Source organism: Mustelus asterias, chromosome 19 (genome assembly GCF_964213995.1).
Source record: "Mustelus asterias chromosome 19, sMusAst1.hap1.1, whole genome shotgun sequence".
Taxonomy (NCBI): domain Eukaryota; kingdom Metazoa; phylum Chordata; class Chondrichthyes; order Carcharhiniformes; family Triakidae; genus Mustelus; species Mustelus asterias.
This window is the reverse complement of record NC_135819.1, coordinates 44,390,563-44,411,105: the sequence shown is the minus strand read 5'-3', so window position 1 is coordinate 44,411,105 and position 20,543 is coordinate 44,390,563. Positions and strand designations below refer to the sequence as shown.

At 42.6% G+C, this 20,543-nt stretch overlaps 1 protein-coding gene across 1 annotated transcript in view; it reads left to right on the top strand.

The window, feature by feature from the left end:
* LOC144507484 (mucin-5AC-like) overlaps positions 1-20,543 on the top strand; it is a 229,113-nt gene that overhangs the window by 199,989 nt on the left and 8,581 nt on the right. The window contains exons 64-75 of the mRNA XM_078234610.1: positions 745-798; positions 4,426-4,476; positions 6,811-7,226; positions 8,513-8,684; positions 9,010-9,242; positions 10,874-11,057; positions 11,173-11,383; positions 12,878-13,053; positions 14,718-14,787; positions 15,162-15,268; positions 16,362-16,393; positions 19,654-19,764. Of these exons, the coding sequence (XP_078090736.1) occupies positions 745-798; positions 4,426-4,476; positions 6,811-7,226; positions 8,513-8,684; positions 9,010-9,242; positions 10,874-11,057; positions 11,173-11,383; positions 12,878-13,053; positions 14,718-14,787; positions 15,162-15,268; positions 16,362-16,393; positions 19,654-19,764 (1,817 nt within the window). The remainder of the gene's footprint in view (positions 1-744; positions 799-4,425; positions 4,477-6,810; positions 7,227-8,512; positions 8,685-9,009; positions 9,243-10,873; positions 11,058-11,172; positions 11,384-12,877; positions 13,054-14,717; positions 14,788-15,161; positions 15,269-16,361; positions 16,394-19,653; positions 19,765-20,543) is intronic.

Here is a 20,543-nt window from a genome sequence, read left to right as displayed (position 1 = left end):
CATTTCCATTGAACTAATATCACAAAAATGGGTGTTTCGAAGCTAAGATCCCCTTGGGTAGCCATCAGACAAAGCTGAGCCTTGAAAGGTAAGGTTCCTAGCAACAACCTTGAACCATGAGAATTATTCACTTTGGAGATGGATTCTTCAGTGAGGAGGAACTCAGGAGAAGGAGGGAAGGGAGGGCATCTGCAGCCAGCCAAGTAGATGTCTAAGGAAGTTAATGGGGCTGTAGAATGGGGCTGATGGAGCCAATCGTCCCCGAACATGAAGATGCAGAAGACCCCACATGATGAGTCTACAGGCATAGGCTCAACTACCTGTAGTTTCCAAGTGCCCTTAATGTCTTGGACATTAGCGTTTATCTCATCAGAGCATCGTAGCTCTCTGTGACATGACAGGGGCAAGTGCGCCAACAACTTGAGGACACCCAGTAAGGTGCTCCTGAGTGTCTTATTGGCTTAATACGTCTGGCCTTCCCCCAAGAGGTGACACAGGGCTTTCACTGGCTCTCGGGCTGGTAGACAAAACCTCTGTTGTCTGCATTAAATACAGTCTCAAGTTGCTGCCCATATTCCCACAAACAGCTATTAACCTGATCAATGATGAGCTCTGTTCCTTCACCACCCAAATATTTTATTTTAGAATTTCCTTGAACGTAGGCTTTGCCAATCAGGGAAATGCATTCATGGTTTCCTTCTGGATTATCTGTTATTCTAATTTCAGTGTTTCCCTCTTTTACAGAATCCACCACAAAAACAGTGACGACGCCCACAACTACACCTTTCACCACACCTGGTAACAGTGGCTCTTTTTCTTATAGTTATCTGCAGAACAAGTGATTGTGACAAATATGAAACATTTTTGTCTGAAATTTCACTAGATATTGGTTTCTTTACTTCTTCTACGATACGTAGTGTGTAAAAAAAGAAATTATACTCTATGTTGTTGGAACAATTGGTCATTTTGTTCGAGACATCTTCCCTAAAGAGGGAGCAAACCATTTAATTCAATTAGGAACATTCCTTTGGCTTTGTTACAAGATACATTGCATTGGCCATTGTTCAAGTATTTGCATGTTTTGGCAACTTTAAAACAGCACACGATCAGGGCTGAGATGGCAAGGCAACGGTGTCCCCGCCATCTTTCTCCAGCCCAATTAAACATGCCCCAGACCCCCCCAGCAAATTCACCTTGGGGGAGGACTTTAAAATTCTGTCCAATGACTTTGATTTGCCCAGTGTTGAATTTGAATCTATTGAGGAGCAGAAAGATGGCGGTGTAGAACTAGAGGGACACTGCCTGAGCAGAGGAAGCCATTTACAACATCAGATGTCGCAAAGGCCAGGAATAATCAATGAGTGGCCAAGAGTGGAGTGGGAATGGAATCAAGGGAAGAGGAAATAAATTGACAGGGAAGGGATCAACTTAGCAAGAGTGAGGGATAATGGAAGAGAAATTGCAGTGTTGAGGAACTGGTTTAAGTTTATTTATTAGTGTCACAAGTAGGCATTCATTAACACTGCAATGAAGTTATTGTGAAAATCCCCTAGTCGCCACAGTCCGGCGCTTGTTCGGGTACACCGAGGGAGAATTTATCATGGTCAGTGCACCTAACCAGCACATCGTTTGGACTGTGGGATGAAACCGGAGCACCCGGAGGAAACCCACGCAGACACAGGGAGAACTTGCAAACTCCGCACAGACAGTGACCCAAGCTGGGAATCGAACTCGGATCCCTGGCACTGTGAGGCAGCAGTGCTGACCACTGTGCCACCGTGCCGCCCACATAGTCATTTTCTGTGAAGTCAGTTCTCGATTTATCTTTCAAATGTTGGATTCTGTCTTGATGAAGGTACTGGCTGGATATGGATGCTAAGAAAGGCAAAAAACCACTCTTAATTTATATTATAGTTTAACACTGATTGTGGCAAAGTATTACTTGCAGCAGTGTAAGAAGTTAGTTAAGCCGACAACTACTGCAAAAATTGCTACTGTTATTATCTTCCTATTTAATAAATTTGTTTGGCAGCTCAGTTGATGCCAAGTTGTAGCATCACGTCATTCTTCTGTCTTCAGACGACTGGAGGATTTGTGACAAAATCAGTAGCTGAACTAGGCTAAAGGGGTAAAGGCAAAATACTGCCGATTCTGGAATCTGAAACAAAAGCAGAAAATGCTGGAAAATCTCAGCAGGTCTGACAGCACCTGTGGAGAGAGAATAGAGCCAACGCTTCGAGTCTGTATGACCCTTCATGACGAAGGGTCATCTAAACTCGAAACATTGGCTCTAAGCTAAAGAGATTTTTTTTCCCTTCTTTTTTTAAATACTTTTCCAATTCAATCAAATCAAGTCCAATTCAGAGTCTCAACAAGTTGAGACATTTCCGATCCAAGCTGACAAGACAAGGCAAGCGACCATTCACCCTGTCCTGGGCCTGATCTACATGAGCCAAGCTGATTGGAGCAGGCGGAGAATTCCTCCTCCAAGGCTTGATCTCATTTGCATCTTAGCCAAAGGGCCGAGATACCGCTTTTAAAAATTGCTTCATATTCTTCAACATGCTGCCACTTCACTTAGATTTCTGAGAAAGTGAAAACACTCTTTCAGTTTCGGGACCCAACCTCGCACACATGGGATATTCTGAGTAAAAATGGGTAAAGAAATTCCAAGAAAGTATTAATGCTTTCGTAAGTTATTTGCTACATTCATTTTGGGTAATAAATTATTGCTTTTATTAGCTTCCTTTAATTTCAGATATTTTATAAAACTCTTTCCTTTGAAATTGTGTGCAATTGGCCACAAACATTATGGTGCTGTGATTTTGTATGCATCATCTATTTCAAATTGGTATCTTGAGAGTTGGTTAAAAGTTTTCATTCCATGAACCTTTCTTAGCATTCCAGTGAGGTTTAACTTCCCTGATGTCGAGATGTCAATGTACGGTGACTGAATTTGAAGAGTCTGTAATAGCAGACTCAACGTCAAGGTGTGAGGAAAGTGAGAGTTCTTCATATTTTTTGCAAAGTCATTGTGATACGGTCTCTTACCGGGAAACAAGCTTGTGTATGTGATTATGGGCGTGACTGATAGGTTTATTTAAGATGTGGAGATGCCGGCGTTGGACTGGGGTAAACACAGTAAGAAGTTTAACAACACCAGGTTAAAGTCCAACAGGTTTATTTGGTAGCAAAAGCCACACAAGCTTTCGGAGCTCCAAGCCCCTTCCGAAGGGGCTTGGAGCTCCGAAAGCTTGTGAGGTTTATTTAAACCAGAGACAATTAGACTGCAAAGGTCAAAACACCGGTAAAGGAGGTATAGAAGGCAAGTGGTTGAAATGTAAGTGAACAGGGGGCAAAGGAAGCAGCTTGATCAGGGATTTATGTGAGGGCGGATTGAAATGATTTTAAAGTTAGCTGTTGGATTTCAAAGGAAACTTATACAATTGGGAGATCATACATGTGTGAGGCAAAATAGGAAGTTTGTTTTATAAATATAATAGCCAGAACTATGGAAACGATAGAGTGGAAGATTTAAAGGGGAAAAAAAAACATATTTAAAGTAGGACTGAAGGTTGTTATGTGTGGATGTGAGATCTTGGATGTGCGTTGAAGCCAGACCTGTGAACATCAGTTTTGCCCCCAGCTTCAGAGAAGAGTTTGTGTGAGATTTCCCCGAGAGTAGTAGAACATTGTGTGGTAATGTTTATAGATCTGAACATCTATAAGAACTGTTGCCATCAAAACTGGGCATTAGCTCTGAGTTTATCTAATCCAATATATTTTAGGAAAAGTTTGTAAAATACTGTTAATTGTGTAAATGTGTTACTGTGTTTTTTAAATGTAATTTTCTTAAATTTTCAAATTTAAAATCATCACAAGTAGTTTGTAATTTACCTATCTTAACTTCAGGATTGGCTATGCTAAATTCTCCCTCAGTGTACCCGAACAGGCACCAGAGTGTGGCAACTAGGGGATTTTCACAGTAACTTCATTGCAGTGTTAATGTAAGCCTACTTGTGACTAATTATTAAATAAACTTCAGATAACTGCTCATAATGTACCATTCTGGCAACTTGTTTTAAGTTTCCCTTGGGTGTTTGGGCAGCCTAGCACTTAACATCTACCGTGCCATAACAAGAGGGAAGTGTTGAAGTGAAAAGATCTATTTACAGCAGCCAGCAGTTTGGAGAATGTACCAAAACAAAGGCATGCAATATCTGAAGCTTTCAATGGTCCAAATGCACAAGTAATAAGATCTGTTTATTTGTTCAACTCTTAAGGCATTTCAATTAATTTTTTGATAGCTACGTGTCCTAATAAGTTCTATAATGTGAATTAAACTACAGAGACACATTTTTAAATGCTTGATTTTCCTTTGTTTCCCACAGCATTGGTCATTTAATTCTTTTGTGTTTTATTTAGGCAGCTATACAACAGTGACAACAACAAGTCAGCCAATCTGGAGTACCACAGGTATCAGTTAATATGTGATGTATGACCAGACTTTTCATCGAAATTTGAGTCATTAGCCAATTAAATATGGCTAGTTTCAGTAAAGTTGCAATGGTATTTGAGAAAACTTGTGGAATGCCTCTGTCCCAGGCCAACACTTAGTGATGATGTCCTTTGAAATTTAATTGACTGTCGTTTTCTGATTAGTCACTGCCCTTCCCAAGTTGTGATTACACTCCATACAAGGTTTCACACGGTTTTTTTTTTACATTGAATCATAGAATCCCTACAGTGCAGAAGGAGGCCATTCGGCCCATTGAGCCCCTACTGACGACAATCCCACCCAGGCCCTATCCCCGTAGCCCCACTTATGTACGCTGCTGATCCGCCTGACACTAAGGGGCAATTTACCATGGCCAATCAACCTAGCCCGCACTTCTTTGGAGTGTGGGAGGAAACCAGAGCACATGGAAGAAACCCACGCAGACACGGGGAGAATGTTGCAAACTCCACAAAGTGACCCGAGGCCTGAATTGAAGTATTATGAATAATAATGAAACTGAACTGACCAAAGGTGGAATGGGCAAGTAGATTGGCCCATTTTGAAAGAAGGGTTAGTCTCTACTCATTCCAGGCAGCAAGTGAATCAGCATCATATCAATGAAACTTGGGAGTTAACATTAGCTGGGGCCACACTCTGCAACTGTGGGTGAGTTTACAAACTCACCGCGCCACCCATTTGTTCAAAATCCAGTTTGAGTTAGATTCAGGAAAGCTAGGATTTTCCAAGGGAGGAGGGGACCAAGTGTAGGGTAACAAAGTTTGCGGATGACACAAAGATGAGTGGGAAAACAAATTGGGTGGAGGACACAGAGTCTGCAGAGAGATTTGGATAGGCTAAGTGAGTGGGCAAGGATCTGGCAGATGGAGTATAACGTTGGTAAGTGTGAGGTTATCCACTTTGGAAGGAATAGTAGTAAAATGGACTATTATTTAAACGGTGAAAAATTACAACATGCTACTGTGCAGAGGGACCTGGGGGTCCTTGTGCATGAATCACAAAAACTCAGTTTGCAGGTGCAGCAGGTAATCAAGAAGGCAAATAGAATGTTGGCCTCTATCATGAGAGGGATGGAGTATAAAACTGTACAGGGTACTGGTGAGGCCACACCTAGAGTACTGTGTACAATTTTCATCCCTTTATTTAAGAAAGGATATATTAGTTTTGAGGGGTACAGGGAAGGTTCACCAGGTTGATTCCAGAGATGAGGGGGTTAGCTTATGAGGAGAGATTGAGTAGACTGGGCCTGTACTCATTGGAGTTTAGAAGATTGAGGGGAGATCTTATAGAGACATATAAGATAATGAAGGGGCTAGACAGGGTAGAAGCAGTGAGGTTATTCCCACTTACAATGGAAACAAGAACTAGGGGGCATAGCCTCAAAATATGGGGGAGTCAATTTAGAACCGATTTGAGGAGGAACTTCTTCTCCCAGAGGGTAGTGAATCTTTGGAATTTTCTGCCCAATGAAGCAGTAGAGGTTACCTTGCTAAATGTGTTTAAGTCACAGATAGATAGATTTTTAACCATTAAGGGAATTAAGGGTTATGGGGAGCGGGCGGGTAAGTGGAATTGAACCCACTATCAGATCAGCCATGATCTTATTGAATGGCGGAGCAGGCTTGAGGGGCTAGATGGCCTACTCCTGCTCCTATTTCTTATGTTCTTATGTTCCAACCTTCCCTGTTGCCGAGGGCAGAGGTGGCCCTTCATGGTCTCCAGGGGGATGTCTACAGCAGTCTTTGCCGCTCACCCATCCTGCTGCCAGGGAACCCACGGCATTGAGGTGGGGTTTCCTTCAGTGGAAAGAGAAGCTCCTGTCGGTGGGAAGGGCCGGAAAATCCCACCCTTAATGTTTTTTTGAGAGAATATATTCCCAGTTTGATGATATGAGAGGTATAAGCAGAGTAAGTTACAGTCCACTCTATTCCAGTAAAGTGCCACTGTTTCAGTCTAAGAGGAGTACTTCCTCCATTGCCAGATTGAAGTTTCTACTCCCTGCATCTATTATTTTCATGGCATGTCTGAATATGATTGTATTAGCAGTTTGTATTGAAGAGTTTTTTAAAACTATGAACTGATAGCCATTTAGATCGATTATATCCACACTTGTTAACACAGAATCCTTACTGCCACAGAGGACTGAGAACCTTTCTGCCTCAGAGTGGCCAGATTAAAACTCCAACTCTAGATACGAAAGGCCCGCATTCTATCTCATTGTGTCACCCTATACCTATTGATCAAAATGTTTACTCGTTCATGACAAAAGTTAATCAACTCCTTTTCTTTTACAGAACTATACTGCAATGGTGTATGGTCACGCTGGTTTAATAGAAATATACCGTCTATTCAGAACAAAAGCGATTCTGAACTATTGGAGCCAATTCGCAATGAACTGTGTCCTTACTCCCCATATCAAATAAGTAGCATCAATTGTGAAGCCGTCAAGTTCCCACAACGACCAATAAGTGAAACAGAGGATAATGTTACTTGTGATATAAACCGAGGACTGATTTGCGAATATAATGAACTGATGCCTGAGAGCCGCCTCATGTGTTTGGACTATAGGATCAGAGTGTGCTGTGAGCCAAAACTAACGACACTAATTACATCAACAACCATTAGTCCTGTGACAAGTGAGCCCCCTATAACCCGTCGCACGGAGTCAACTGTAGGGCCATGTCAGTGCAATACGAACCCACCAAGGAAGGTAAATAAATCCAACTCGATTCCTGTCGCATTAATAATGTATTGATTGAACACAAGTCATTCACACAGCTCAGCAGCTTTCATCATTCTGGCCAGCTGTAGAATATTTTGATGTGATTATGGTTTTTTAATTGGGAAATTATCTAATAACAATGGAATTTCCCTGTAGAAAATAGTCACAATAACTCAAATATCTGAAGAGATGAGGCAGGATAGAAATGTATGTTTTATTGAATTCACCTAGTTATAGAACATTGTAGCCATTTTGATAGAAGTCAGAAGATGCCCATCTCTTGGTCTTAGATTCTTATCAATGTGGAGAGGTAGGCTGGATAAGGATGGCGTAAGAGAGATGTAGCCAGTTCTATAATAATATAATGCTTATGGTCAAAGAAGAAAAGTAACTTGTGTCTATCCCTTAAGTTATACTTAGGTTTTCATTCCAGAAACATAAGTGTTGCAGCTCAATATTCTGAATCAATCCAGAAAATTCACATACGTTTCTAATGGGGAGGCCCACCTGTTGGAAGCGCACATTAAAAACGTCAGTGTGGACAATTGTACAAAATTAAACCAGAAACGTTGGAATGGCTGACATATACTCCAGGTGGCTAAGGACCCTCATCAATGGCACCTGTATAATGATAGCCAGAATGTCAATATTACTGTATCCATGAGACACACGCTGGATTCAATATAAGCCAATTCAATGAGTTTTGTTCAGTTAGGCCATAAGCATGCTTCATGAGAGAGCAGCAGATACCAACTTTTATCCCGCAACATTTCTTTTAAAATACTTGTGACGTTATAGCCGAAACTCTTCCACCCCGACCACCACGGAATCGGAGCAGGCGAGGGTCTGACAATGGAAATCTCCGTTGACTTCAGATGGGAATTTCCGGTCTCGCCTGAGCCAGGCTGTAAAATCCCACCCTATAAGTCTCACTTTCATACTAAGTTGTAGAATGTGCATTGCAAACTCCTCATATCAGCCAAGATTGAATGTGGCATAAAATCACCAACTAACTCTTGTACCAAAACAGAGCAAACCAATGTTGATTGATTTAGGAAAAATAAATAAGTTAAATGTGGGTATATGCAAATTCTTGGAAATATAAATGGCATCCGTTTACAGATTTAGAGAAACCACTTCTTCAATTCCCCAGAAATAATCATTTTTTAAAAATTGCCAATATTTAAATATTAATTATGTCTATGTTCATGAATTTGCCTGGTTTACTCAGGTCAAAAGCTAAATAATTGATTTATTTTTGACTTTCTTTCTAGTGTATGGAGACATGGAGGGAAAACTGCAGGGACATCACTTGTGTCAAAGGAGACATCTTTAAAATGGATGCCGTTTCCTGTGCACCATCAACTAAACCAACATGTCGTAACAACATTGAGCCTGTGAAAGTTCGCACTGCAAACGGATGTTGTGAGAAATGGGAGTGTGACTGTTAGTATCATTGCTCTGTTCAAATGTCACATTGCTATTGTTTGAAATGACGAGGACAAATTTTCATTTTGTCCGGGCTGTGAAATTGGATTGATTGGCCAAAACTTTCTGGCCGTTCTCATTGGCGGCATCTTCCAGTCCTACCGACGGTGAACCCCCGTTGTGGGTTTCCCGGTGGTGGAGGGTGCATAGAACAGGAAACCCCATTGATGGTGATTTCTACTGAAATCAGTAGAAATGAAAGATGGACAGGGTAGATCATGGGCAGCAGTGCCATCCCAAAGTACCGATAGTTCTCTGAAATCTAGTTTTGATTTGACTTTAGGTGAATGTGAAGTATGGGGAGACCCACATTATCGCACGTTTGATGGCCTATGGTATGACTTCTTCGAGGACTGCACCTACACCCTGGTGGAAGAACGTGTTCCAAAGTACCATTTCTCGGTTCTGGTCGATAACTATTTCTGCATCTCCTTCATAAAGAAGTCTTGTCCAAAAGGCCTGATTATTACTTACAATGGAAATGTTGTACGTATTTCAACTGGTGGTGCATATGTGGTAAGTACTTTTATACGTGTTGTTTATATTGAAAAACCTGATTGATTATTATTAATAATAACAAACTGTCAATGTCACCCACCAATATATATAAATGACACATCCAAGGTTGCTAATTAATTTACTCATTGCCCTTTGGTTTTATGGAGACACATCTGAATGTAACCATAGAATCCTAGAATCCTACAGTACAAAATCAAGCCATTCAGCCCATCGAGTCTGCACTGACTCTCCGATTGAGTATCCATTCCAGACATTATCCTTGTAACCCCATGTATTTACTCTGTCACTCCCCCTAACCTACACATCTTGGGACACTAAGAGGCAATTTACATTGGCCAATCCATCTAACCTGCAATCTTTAGACTGTGGGAGGAAACCGGAGCACCTGGAGGAAACCCACGCAGACACTGGGAGAAGGTGCAAACTCCACACACACAGTGACCTGAGGTTGAAATTGAAACCGGGTACTTTGGCTGTGAGGCAACAGCGCTAACCGCTGTGCCACCATGCTGCTCCAAATGCCATGTCCATTCCATCTCTTCTACACAGTCCAACATGTTCCATCAGCTATCGCCCATTAGTTTTGATCAAATTCACAGATGCTGATAATTTTAAAGTTTATTTATTAGTGTCACAAGTAGGCTTACATTAATGCTACAATGTGTTACTGTGAAAATCCCCTAGTCGCCACACTCCAGCGCCTGTTAGGGTACACTGAGGGAGAATTTAGCATGGCCAATGCACCTACCCAGCACGTCTTTCGGACTGAGAGAGGAAACCGAAGCACCTGGAGGAAACCCACGCAGACATGAGGAGAACACACAAACAGTGACCCAAGCCAGGAATCGAACCCAGGTCCTTGCACGCTGTGAAGCAGCAGTGCTAACCACTGTGTTACTCTAAAATGATTAATCCTTGCAAAATGTCTGTCCTAACCCATGATCCAAGTTATGGGCTTTACCATGCCTGTCTCTTTGTGGTGATCATCTTGCCTACAGCGTGGCCTCTGAAAATCTAATCTTCCAAAATATGGCTGATTCCTTTATCATTACATTAAACATTTTTGTACAACTAACCCTTCCCCCAACAGCTCTATCCTCGACTTTCCCCCCCCCCCCCAACTCTCCACCTTTCCCCCTGATTCCCCCTTCCCCCTAAATCTAATCTGATACTCCCCACAACCCCCGGACCCAGCTTCTCCCCTGCCCACTTGCCACCTGCCCCACCTGCTGCCCTATCCTGCCAACTTACCTCACCCACCTACCCACTCGCGCACCTACACATTCACCCACTCACTCACACATTCACTCATACACTATTAACGCACTGAGATGTTTAGAGACATTTAAACACCAGAATAAAGCAGCTAGTGTCTTTAAAAAAAAGGGGGACATGGGTTGTCTTGCCCTGATGATCCAGCACTACGAGGAAGCAGTTCCGTTGAAGGAATGCTCCGCATTTCCGAAGAAGCCAGAATCGGAAGACCTGGCCAGAAATGTGGAACTTGATTGTGGTGCAGAATGCTGGGGATGGAACGGCAATCCACCGGTGATCAGGCCATTCATTGCAACATACTGAGTTCTTTGTAACATGGAATAGCTTTTAAAACGTTCCATTTTGTCTTTCAGTTAACTGTCAATGGATCCGATGTGAGTCTTCCCTACAGTGCAAACGGATTTGAGATTACTAAACTGGGCATCAGCACATATATTTCTATCCCTGATATTCGAGCAAGTATCACTGCTTTCCGTAATGCCTTTAAGATCAGAGTGCCAGAAGAATATTTCCTTAATAACACCCAAGGCCAATGTGGTATGTGCTCTATGACTGTATAAAGTTATATCAAATTAGACATGATATTGATGGTTTTGCAAGTTAAATTTTGTTTGAATACATGATGCACTGCATAATTTTTTCTGATCTTTAGGATCCTGCTCACACTCTCCACCCCAATGCGTCCGAAAGAATGGGGAAGTTGAACCATCTGACTGCTGTCACAAAACTGCATATGACTGGAGAGTTGATGATCCCAGTAAACCTAAGTGTCAATCAGCTCCTACTAATGAATCTTGTACTTCAGTGCCCCCTCCTCCAACATGCAAACCTGAGGAAACCATCTGTGATGTTATTCAAAGAAAGTAAGTCAATTCCTTCTTCACATTGAATTTTGGGCAGGATTTTCTGGCCACACTCGTCCCAAGACCAAAAAATCCTGCCCCGAGGTCAACGGACCTTTGCATGGTCCTTCCCGCCTGCTACGATTCCCATGGTGGACGGGACTGGAAAATTCCAGCCTTAGTCTATTGCCTATGAAAATTACCCATACTCCAGGCCCCTATCCAAGTTGGTTCCTGACTGAACCCTAGCATAGCCAATGAATACAGCAATCAGTTTGCACAAAACCGTTGCAGCACAACCAATGGCCTTCTAAAGTGAAATATGGAGGCTGTCACTCAAAAATGTAAGTACAAAGATTTTAGCTTAGCTGAACATGGAGCCAGGAGGAACAATTGTGCTGCTCCTGGCTCCACAGTTAAACCGTGGGTCACCACTTGTCTGCACTTGACCATCTCCTGGTTTAACTTGGCCCTCCTCCCGGGCTGTTGATCTCGTCCCATGCCAGACCCTCCACAGCCCCTACACCCGTCCCCATGATCAGCAAGCTGCCCCTCGGGTTGTGGTTGCTGCCTATAAATCACTGGCAATGGAAAAGTGAGATTGATGGGTCAGTTTTCCTCTAGTCCTGTCTTTGGCCTCTTTGGGTATTTTTAAGCAGTTGGGGAAGCAATGGCATAGTGATATTGTCACTGGGCTAGTAATCCAGAGGCCTAGGGCAAGATATCTACCAAGGTAGATGTTGAAATATGAGCTCTATAAAAATCTGGAATTAGAAGTCTAATGATGACCATGAATCAATTGTCATTAAAACCCATTTGGTTCACTAATGTCCTTTAGGGAAGGAAATCTGCCGTCCTTACCTGATCTGGTCTACATGTGACTCCAGACCCTGAGCAATGTGGTTGGCTCTTAACTGCCCCTCTGAAATGGCCAAGCGAGACACTTAGTTCAAGGATAATTAGGGATGGGAACAAAGGTTGGCCCAGCCAGTGATAACCACATCCCATGAACAAATAAAACACCCGCACCACCTCATCTCCAGCGGGGTCCAATGTTTGGCTCAAGTTTTCAGAAAGCAGCTGGAAAGACAGTTGTACCGTGGGTGCGAAACTAATTAATGCTCTGGGAACAGTAGCAAAAAATGTTGATGTGACTTATGAATAGCTTTCCAAGAGCAATTTAAATCTCATCTAAATTAGAGAATTGTTACAGAAGCAGGCCATTCAGCCCATCATGTGCAATACAGCTGGTCTCCCTCCCTACTTTTGCCCTGTAGCCGTCAAAAAGTTTTCTCTTTAGATAATGGGAAATAGAACTTCTGGAAAGATTTGATTGGAACAAGCTCAGGATCAACAACCGAGAAGAAGGGATAAATATTTTCACAAGAATCAAATCACTCTAGAAATTAAGGGGATGCTTACGTTTCTATATATTAAGATGGTTTGAAGTATGAAATGATGCGATGATAAATCACTTTCACTTCATTTTAAGCAATCTGTTTTTGCATTATTTAGGCCATTTGAAGAATGTAGAAAGAAGATTAACCTTGACAAATACATCAAGACTTGTGTCTTTGACCATTGCGCGCTAAATGCCACCATAGACTGCAGCAGCTTGGAAACTGCGGCTTTGGCTTGTGCAAGTGTTGGAGTATGTGTTGACTGGAGGTCTTTCACCAATGGAGTGTGCAGTAAGTGTTATACATCTGCGTGGTGACCCAGTACTTTAGAAGTGAAAAATAATTGCTTCTCATGCACAGGAGCTATTCAACCAAACACAAAAAAACACACAATTGCTTCTAACTGAAATAGAGACAGTGTGATTGTGCAAATATAGAGTCAGGATTTCTCTTGCATTAGATTTCCATACACAATCAAAGCCAGTTCATCGGATCAACTGCATGGATAATTAGAGTATTTCCTGTACTACATAAGTTCTTAAAAAATAGGAGAAGAAAGCCCTTCGGCCCAACAGGCCTGTTCCACCATTTGATAAGATCGCGGTTGATCCGATTGTGGTCCCACGTCCACCTTCCTGCCTATATCACCCAGAACCCTCAGCGCCCTTGTCGATCAATGCTCCCTCCATAGGTGACCAGATGTAAAACCTTTCCATGTTAAATTGCTTGGAAACTAAACATCCTTTGGTATCCCAATTTAATGCCTGATGTCAAATAGCTTTTCTGAAGACATTATTGTAGCCCTGTATTTAGGAGGGAATTAGAAACACATTGGGCAGGATTTTAGGGCCTCGCTCATCCCGAAACGTAAAATCCTGCCCGAGGTCAACAAACCTTCCCATGGTCCGCCCTCGCCCACTCCAATTCCCGTGGTGGGTGGAAGGGTAAAATTCAGGCCATGGAGTTCTGGGCTACTCATGAGGAAGTGACAGTAATAACAGTCCATGTATTGCTGTCATGTTCAGTATTGCAGCTCGGTAGCAGGGCAACATACATGATCGTACTGTTGAGTTACCCATTTGATTTACATTTCCTATATCACTTGAACATAGAATGAAGCTGAAACAGGCCGAATGACAGCTTCATTCCCTAACGGGCCTGCGACCAGGATTCACTGATTGATGACCTTTATTCCGTGCCCTGTAAACCCTGTTGCTTCATGGTCCAAATTCAACATGGCCTTGGAAAATCAATCTTGAGGCTATTATATCCCTGTTACATAATCATTGAAATGTACAAAGCATCTGAGAATGGTTCCTTGTAAACGAGCCAAGTGTTGTATAGAAATTTGACCCAACTTGCACTATATGCTTATGATTCTGTTGTGAATTAATTAATGCAAAGTGTTATCAGCAAGCTGCCTCTGGCAGCTAACCTGTCCTGTGCAGCAACTTGGAGGATGACTGGAAAATTCCCCCTTCAATGGGCCCCATTAGGTCTGTAATTCATTCAAGCGGCTATCTGCTGAATGTCCCCCACCCAGCCAGTGGGTGAACCTGAACAGTGAGCCTGCTTTCTGGCCACTAATTAGCCAACTTGTCGAGGGAGGAGTGATTGTTGTCCACAGAGTCTGAGATTCTGACCCCCATTTGAACCACAGGGTGGCCTTCTGAATTGTGACTGAAAATTCAACCCAAACTTTCCGCTGTTCACTCTGCATTGTCGGGAAACCTGTTTTGTAATTTTGCTTAGGCTAAACCTACAATTTATTTCAGAGCTTGCTGTTCTACCTTAGTGTTAAAACCATTCACATTAGAAACTGGATTCCGTCAGACCAGCTAAGCTATAGCCAACATTCACAGTGCTTTGTTCGATGATACCATGTTCAAAGGCATTGCTTTTGTAGTTGGATATTTTACCCGTGTTTGTACCTAACACTTTATTTCATCCTAAAGACTATAGCTGCGATCCAGGTTTGATGTACAAGCCATGTCGAAGCAAGAAAGACAATCAATGCACAAATGAGTAAGTATGTTATCCACGTATTTGAACACAGAGTTTGTGTCTCAGCGTTTTTGAGAGAAGGTGGGTTGAAAAAATGAGACATTGCTGCAGGCAATTATTTCCTCATAGATACCTTGGGCAGGGTTTTTAGCCCCTGCCAGGGCTGGGAACGGAAGTGGGCGGGTGCAGAATTTCGCACTGCCAGTATGCGTGCCAGTACCTCAGTGGCATTCCACCATCCAGGCTATTTTCACAGTGGTGGGATTGGTGGCCGCGTGGGGGGCACTCAGCGTTCATCTCTCAGCGTTTTTAATGGTCTCTTAATGATCAAAATAATTTTAAATTTAATCTGTAATTCTGATTTTGGAAAGTAAATCAAAGCTTTGTTTCTTCAGAACGATGATTGTTGGCGCGTCATTCTCTCCCCCTGAGGAAGGCTGCTTTTGTCCAGATGGACTGATCCTATCTGAAGACAAATCCAAATGTATTGCTTCTTGTCAAGGTAGGGTATTTTATTTTATTTTTCATGTAGACATTAATCTATTTTCATTTGTGAAAAGGCCACTGTTAACAAGCCAATTGACCCTGATAATAAAAAGGTAAAGTCGCCATAGTCCCGGATGACCATAGGCTGCTCTCCCCTATGAGGGGGGAGAGCTGACTGGTGGTGATTTAATCTGAGGATCACCACACCTCAGGCGAGGGGCAAGATTGAAAAGACGGGCCCTAGGTATGAATAACCTCAGCTGGTACGGGAATTGAACTCGCTGTTGGCTTTGCGCTGCATTATGAATCAGCTGTCCAACCAACTGAGCTAAACCTAATACACTGCCCATGCCATCAACCATTTGGCTTGAGCAGCTGGACGGGAGTGGGCAGCCCAATTTTTTTTAAAAACTCTTTCATAGAGTGGGAAGGAGAGGGAGGTGCGGTTTGATATTTGGGGGCTGACCTTTGCAGATCGCTCCCTCCCAAACCTTCCTATCCCCCTGCAGCCTTAGATCCAACCCCCCACCCCTCTCATTTCCCACCCCTCTACCTCACCTGTCGAAACCCTTCCTGCCCGAGGCCCTGGACTTGTCAGCTTTGGGGATCCACAGACCTTCTCCCACTTCCTCTTGCAGTACTGCCAGCGGCCACTAATGCACTGTTGGTGCTGCTGGTCTGGAGCCGCCAGTCAATCAGATTGGCCCACAGCTCCAGAGGGTGGGCTTCCTCCCCAGTGGGAAGTCCCACTTGGCCCTTGTTAAACTCACAGGCAGCACATTATGTTTGTGAGATAGGTTTGCAGCTAATAGCTAATTATTTACATAAGTGTGTCAAAAATTTAATATATGAAGATCCTTGAATTGGTGACAGTAATGCCGCAGTGCATAAGTCGATGAGTCACATTGTAAAACACTGATGTTCGTTCTTGCTCCAGTGGTGGCAACATAAGCTCCCTCAGCCTTTTTCAACTAATGCTATTAAAATAGGTGAGCATTATTTCTCATTAATTGGGCAAGACCATAGGAGGGTCACGAGTTTAATAAATCATATTTGTTGCGTGCCTAACATAAAGAATTATTTGGTAATTAACTCTTCTGTTTTTCTAGTTTGTCGTGACCAATTGGGCCATCGAAGGGAGGTGAGTATTCGAAAGCTCTGACACTCGCTCTCCAAAGAGATCTCTACATTAAATCAGATATTCATGAACTGCCTTTAGAGATTAATACGCCAGAATACCTGATTAGGCTAAGAGCCATAAGCTTAACCATCCCTTTCCTGATGGGAATCTGACTGAAAATGAGGAAAGGGATTGGGAGGAGCTGTGTTTGAAAATGAATTGGATTTAATCAAAAATTATCTGGGGGAATGTAATCAAGAGGTGGCAAGCAAATGGGAGGGCCCGACCAAAAGGTACAAGGGGTTAAAAGAGGAATTGCTGAAGAATGATACAGGAATGAAGATCAGACCTACCTCAGGTGAAGAGTATACAGAAAATAATTGCAAGCTAGGGTTTTTAACCTAGAGCAATAATTTTTTTTATTCCTTATAGAGGTGGCATGGTGGCACAATGGTTAGCACTGCTGCCTCACAGCGCCAAGGACCTGGGTTCAATTCCTGGCTTGGGTCACGGTCTGTGTGGAGTTTGCACATTCTCCCCGTGTCTGCGTGGATTTCCTCCGGGTGCTCCGGTTTCCTTCCGCAGTCCAAAGATGTGCGGGTTAGGTGGATTGGCCATGCTAAATTACCCGTTAGTATCAGGGGGACTAGCTGGGGTAAATACATGGAGTTATGGGGATAGAGCCTGGATGGGATTGTGGTCGGTGCAGACTCGATGGGTTGAATTGCCCCCTTCTGCACTGTAGGATTCTATGATTAATTTGGTGGAAACAGGCTTAATAATAACATTCAAAAGAGAATTCGATAAATACTTGAAGGGAAAACAATTCTGTGGGAAAACTACAAGGATCAATTGCATAGTTCCACTAAAAGCTAGCACAGGCACAATGGGCCAAATGGCCTCCTCCTGTACTGTATTTTTCTATACAAATAATTCTATAAAAACTTGAGCACCTTTTAATTTCTGTAATGAATTGCAGCAAATAGGATTCAAATAACCATTTTGAGAAATGCTTAAAACTCCATCTTACAAAAGTACAGGAAACCTACTTAGTTTATCAGTGCTGCAAGCAGTAGATTCGAATCAATTGTGGTCTGTTTGGGATGAAATTATGCTGTGTAATATTGATAACAAAGGAACAAATGAAGTCTCTTTACAATTTGTGTTTAATTTTTATTTAAATAGGTCAAAACTTTCATAGAGATAGATGATCAAGGAAAGGGATTGAATCATTATTAATTTTGCCATAGTATAATTTCAACTCACTCACAAAGTGTGGAAATTTTTTTTAAAAATGAAAGGGGATTAGAAAGTGTAGGCGCTCTCTTAAAATGTATGTTGAAAATACTCCCTCATACTTTTAATTGAAGAAAATAATAGATTTACTGTGAATTCCTTTGGCTTCCTTATTTTTTTTAGAAAGATCCATTTCATTGCTGCTACTTATGCCATTACAGTAAGAAGTTTAACAACACCAGGTTAAAGTCCAACAGGTTTATTTGGTAGCAAAAGCCATTAAGCAGGGTTTCTCTATATGCCAGGCCACTTGGGAAGTGTTCAATTTCAGGAAACCATGCGATAGGCTGGCACCTTATTCAATGGTTCCTGGGGAGAGCAACAATCGATTAGGTTTCAACTTGTGAAAACAAATGTTCGCACGGCTTTGGCTTACATATCCACAATGATGATTCATGTATTGATGGCGTCCTAGCAGAATAATGAGGGAAACCTCAACCAATAATTTATTTCTTTAAATAGGGGTGACACGGTGAGACAGTCGTTAGCACAGCTGCCTCGCAGCCCCAGGGACTCGGGTTCAATTCTTGCCTCGGGTCACTGTTTGTGTGGAGTTTGCACATTCTCCCCATGTCTGCGTGGGTTTCCTCCCACAATCCAAAGACGTGCAGGTTAAATTGATTGGCCATGCTAGATTGCCCCTTAGTGCCAGGGGGATTAGTAGGGTAAATACATGGGATTATGCAGATAGGGCCTGGGTGGGATTGTTGTCGGTGCAGACTCGATGGGCCGAATGGTTCCCTTCTGAACTGTAGGGATTCTATGAAAAGATTGAGAAAAGTAATGGTCATTTTTTTTCTATTAAAAAGGGAAATATCCTTGAAAAAATGTGGTCCTCCAGATATTTCTGCTGTTTAACATAAGGTCACAATGATGGGAAGTGTGATAATATTTGCATACTTCAACCATTTTTAGGCAAAACAAAACACAGCCTGAAATGACTGGATTAAATTTTACCCAATTCATCCAGTCTGGGTTGTTCTCAGCCTTTCCACCCCATTTTCATTCGAAAATGATTAAGGAGCACTCATTTCCTGTGGCACATCAGGAAACTGATTCAGGGTATTGTGCTCAGGCCTGGATCTGATGTGGGAGGCCATGGTCTAGTGGAATTATTGTTAGACAATTAATCCAGAAACTCCGCTAATGTTCTGGGGACCCGAGTTCGAATCCTGCCACAGCAGATGGTGGAATTTGAATTCAGTAAAAAATATCCGGAATTAAGAATCTACTGATGACCATGAAACCATTGTCGATTGTCGGAAAAACCTATCTGGTTCACCAATGTCCTTTAAGGAAGGAAATCTGCCGTCCTTACCCAGTCTGGCCTACATGTGACTCCAGAGCCACAGTAATGTGGTTGACTCTCAACTGCCCTGCAAGGGCAACTAGGGATGGGCAACAAATGCTGGCCCCCAGCCAGTGATGCCCATGTCCCACAAATGATTTTTAAAAAATGACCAGGACCCTCCAGTTCAGTTTGAAACTTCCCTGTTCAGGGACTCCAATGGAGACTTAATTCTTGGGGCCTGGCAACCAGCAGCCATGCAGCCTGAGGTCAGCCTCCAGCCACAAACCTCAATCTTTGTAATTAATTCCTGGAACAAAAACATGGAAGGACTGACCTGCGTTGGTTATGCGCCAAGTCATGCTGATGGCTAAGCACCTGAAAGTTGGCCATGTGGCAGCTTGGAGCAATGAAACACTCTTCCAAAATGCTCTGCCTGTCCTCTGTCTATAGGCAAGGCTTGGCCAATAATATCAGGGTCAGGTTGTTTTTACCTTAATCAATTTGTACTGTAAATATGCTGTTGTAAAACAGAACGGGCGAAGTGTTGTATTTAGATTGCAGCAGATACATGGTTAAAAATAAACATTCTGCACCATGGCTAACACAAAACAGGTTCATGTTGATTGACGGAATGAGGCTTAGGAATGAAATCTCTCGTATCTCATTATGTTCTTTGTGTGATTTTTATTCGCAGAAGGGCGAAATATGGGAGGATGACAATGATCCATGCCTCTCGTATTCATGTACTTTGTACGGAGTTGTCATCAGAAATAAAACCTGCAGTCAGGACGAAGACTGCCCTGAAGTATGTGATTACCACTTTACTATTGAGATCACTTCATTATTAACAAATTATGCTTCTTCATTTATATGTACTTTTCAGAACCCTGAACCATGTTCATTTAATGTAATATAGAACGGCTTTGGTGTTTTGAGACAGCCAGAGCATTTTTACATTCCGAATTTAATTCTTCTATTCAGCAAATTCACCAGTTAGTGGCCGTAGCTACTATCATTTCACATTCTCAGAATCTCATCACCACCCACAGGCAGGGAAAATATTTTAAATTGGTCTGTGTCGACAACAGGCAGGCATGTAGCAAATAAACAGTCTTTTTGTTAGAGTGTCCAAGCTATCCATTAAAGCTCACAGAATGATTCACAGAATCTTTGTTTCCCAGTCTCACTGTCTCCAGGTCAAAGGAGAATAAAAACTGGTGGCTTGAAAAATCAGCTGAGAATTCATCACAAAGTTTATTTATTTATTGTCACAAATAGGCTTCCATTAACACTGCAATGAAGTTACTGTGAAAATCCCCTAATCACCACACTCCAGCGCCTGTTCGGGTTACACTGAGGGAGAATTTAGCATGGCCAATGCACCTAACCAGCACGTCTTTCCGACTGTGGGAGGAAACTGGAGCACCAGGGGGAAACCCACGCAGACACGGGGAGAACGTGCAGACGTCACACAGGCAGTGACCCAAGCCGGAAATTGAACTCGGGTCCCTGGCGCTGTGAGGCAGCAGTGCTAACCACTGTGCTGCCCAAGCCTAGCCTGTTTCGTTAGCTTAGATGTGGAGA